At 24.8% G+C, this 1878-nt stretch overlaps 1 protein-coding gene across 1 annotated transcript in view; it reads left to right on the top strand.

Moving 5' to 3' along the window:
* Window positions 1–1872, top strand: part of LOC106687498 (lipase 1) — an 18540-nt gene extending 16668 nt beyond the window's left edge. Inside the window, exons 7-8 of the mRNA XM_067046675.1 lie at window positions 756–898; window positions 1292–1872. Coding sequence (XP_066902776.1) covers window positions 756–898; window positions 1292–1447 — 299 coding nt within the window. The 3' untranslated portion in view covers window positions 1448–1872. The remainder of the gene's footprint in view (window positions 1–755; window positions 899–1291) is intronic.
* The last annotated feature ends 6 nt before the right edge of the window (window positions 1873–1878 follow it).

Here is a 1878-nt window from a genome sequence, read left to right on the forward strand (position 1 = left end):
CAAATCAAATTAGTATCAAAATAAAATGTATAATGATAAGTATAAATTAGTTGTTATATGAAATAAAATAATATAAAGTATACAATTAACTAAGTAAAATAACATGAACAGTTTAATGTAATATTATATGGTAAAGTAGATATAATATATTTTAGCTGAAATAATATATAACATGAAATAGCACAATTTATTATTAAGTTAACACAATTAGTATTATTAATTTATAACACAACATTTTGATGAAATACAGTATTGTGATTGGTATTATGCTAATAAATAGTTTTGGTATTAGCTTAAATTGGTTTATTTTAGACAATGCATACATTTTATACACTTATAGACAATGAACATATTTAAATATTGTAATAGTAGTTAATTATTCTTTTTTATACATTATTTATTTTAATGATGAGAGATAGTTGACCGTGGATACATTATATGAGGAGAAGATGGTTGGTGGGTGCGGTCAAAATATAACACAAATAAGTTGAAATAACTTATTTTATAGTTAAATAAGTTATTTCAACTTATTTATGTTATATTTTGATCGCACACACCAACCATCTTCTCCTCATATTATTTATTTTATAATTAAATTATTACACCCACTGTTTATGTATAATTTTAGCAACCTTAAAATAAGACGTATTCCTAGCATAATAGGGAAAACTGCTAGTAATTCAGAACTACAAATTACATTATCAAGATTTTATAAGTATGTTTATTGTTGCTATCATAAAATGATTTAATTGCAGGTGAATTCAAACAGTTTGACTATGGAAGGAAAGGTAATCTGACCATTTATGGCAGTGAGAAACCACCATTTTATAACCTCAATTTCGTTACTTCTCCAGTAGCTCTATTTTGGAGTTACAATGACCCTTTGCTTACAGAAGAGGTAGGTTTTATACATACTTTTATTAATGGTTAAATTTTCCAGAAATATTTCAAATTTAATAAATTCATCATGATTGCTCAGACCAAGATAGGAAGCTTATTAAATGTATATTAAGTACCATGTTTCAAAATATGAAGGGGATAGTCAGAGGTGCGGTCAAAAATAAAAATAAATAGTTGTTAACTATTTTTTATTCCTTTTTGATAGCATCCTTGGCCATCTCCTTCATAAATGTAGTATAGAAATATAAAACCTTTTTTTATCTTTATAATATAAAAATAAAAAAGTTTATTAATTTACATATTTAATTTTATTATAAATCCAAAATAATGTTCATGCATTTGGGATTTATAAGATATGTATTTCAAATTATTAGTTGTCTTATATTTGCAGTCTGTACAAAAATTGGCATCACGTTTACCGCAACTACTGTTTTCAAAACCAGTTCCTGATAGACAGTTCACACATTCAGATATGTACTTGGGTAAAAATGCTGATAAAGTACTTTACCCAGATATCATAAATCTTTTAAGAGCATTAACATATTAAATTATAATAGTAAAAATCAAGAAATGATAAACTGAATTGAAGGAATGCAATTGTAAATTGTTAAGATATATTTATTTATTTATTACTTAACATAAGTAAAACAAACAAAAACAAAGTAAATGGAAAATCACAAGGGTGTAAAATGAAACTTAAAAATAAAAGGTATATAAACAATAAATGAAAACGGAAATAGAAACAGATAAAAAGAAGAAATATAAAAGAAAGTACAAACTAAAAGATGAATATGGGGATAAGAATAAAATCAAGAAAAAATGAATGAGACAGAATTCATACCTGTTTTGACAGAAGTCAGAGTGAACCGTTTGTATTGGGAGGAGTGGGGATGGCGCTTAAGTATTTTACATTTGAAAGTAATTATAAAGTTAATAGTGTAGAAAAATATTAAAATGAAGTAAACAATAAATGATAAT

This window comes from Halyomorpha halys, unplaced genomic scaffold (genome assembly GCF_000696795.3).
Source record: "Halyomorpha halys isolate HHAL.00 unplaced genomic scaffold, Hhal_1.1 Scaffold971.1, whole genome shotgun sequence".
NCBI classification, from domain to species: Eukaryota; Metazoa; Arthropoda; class Insecta; order Hemiptera; family Pentatomidae; genus Halyomorpha; species Halyomorpha halys.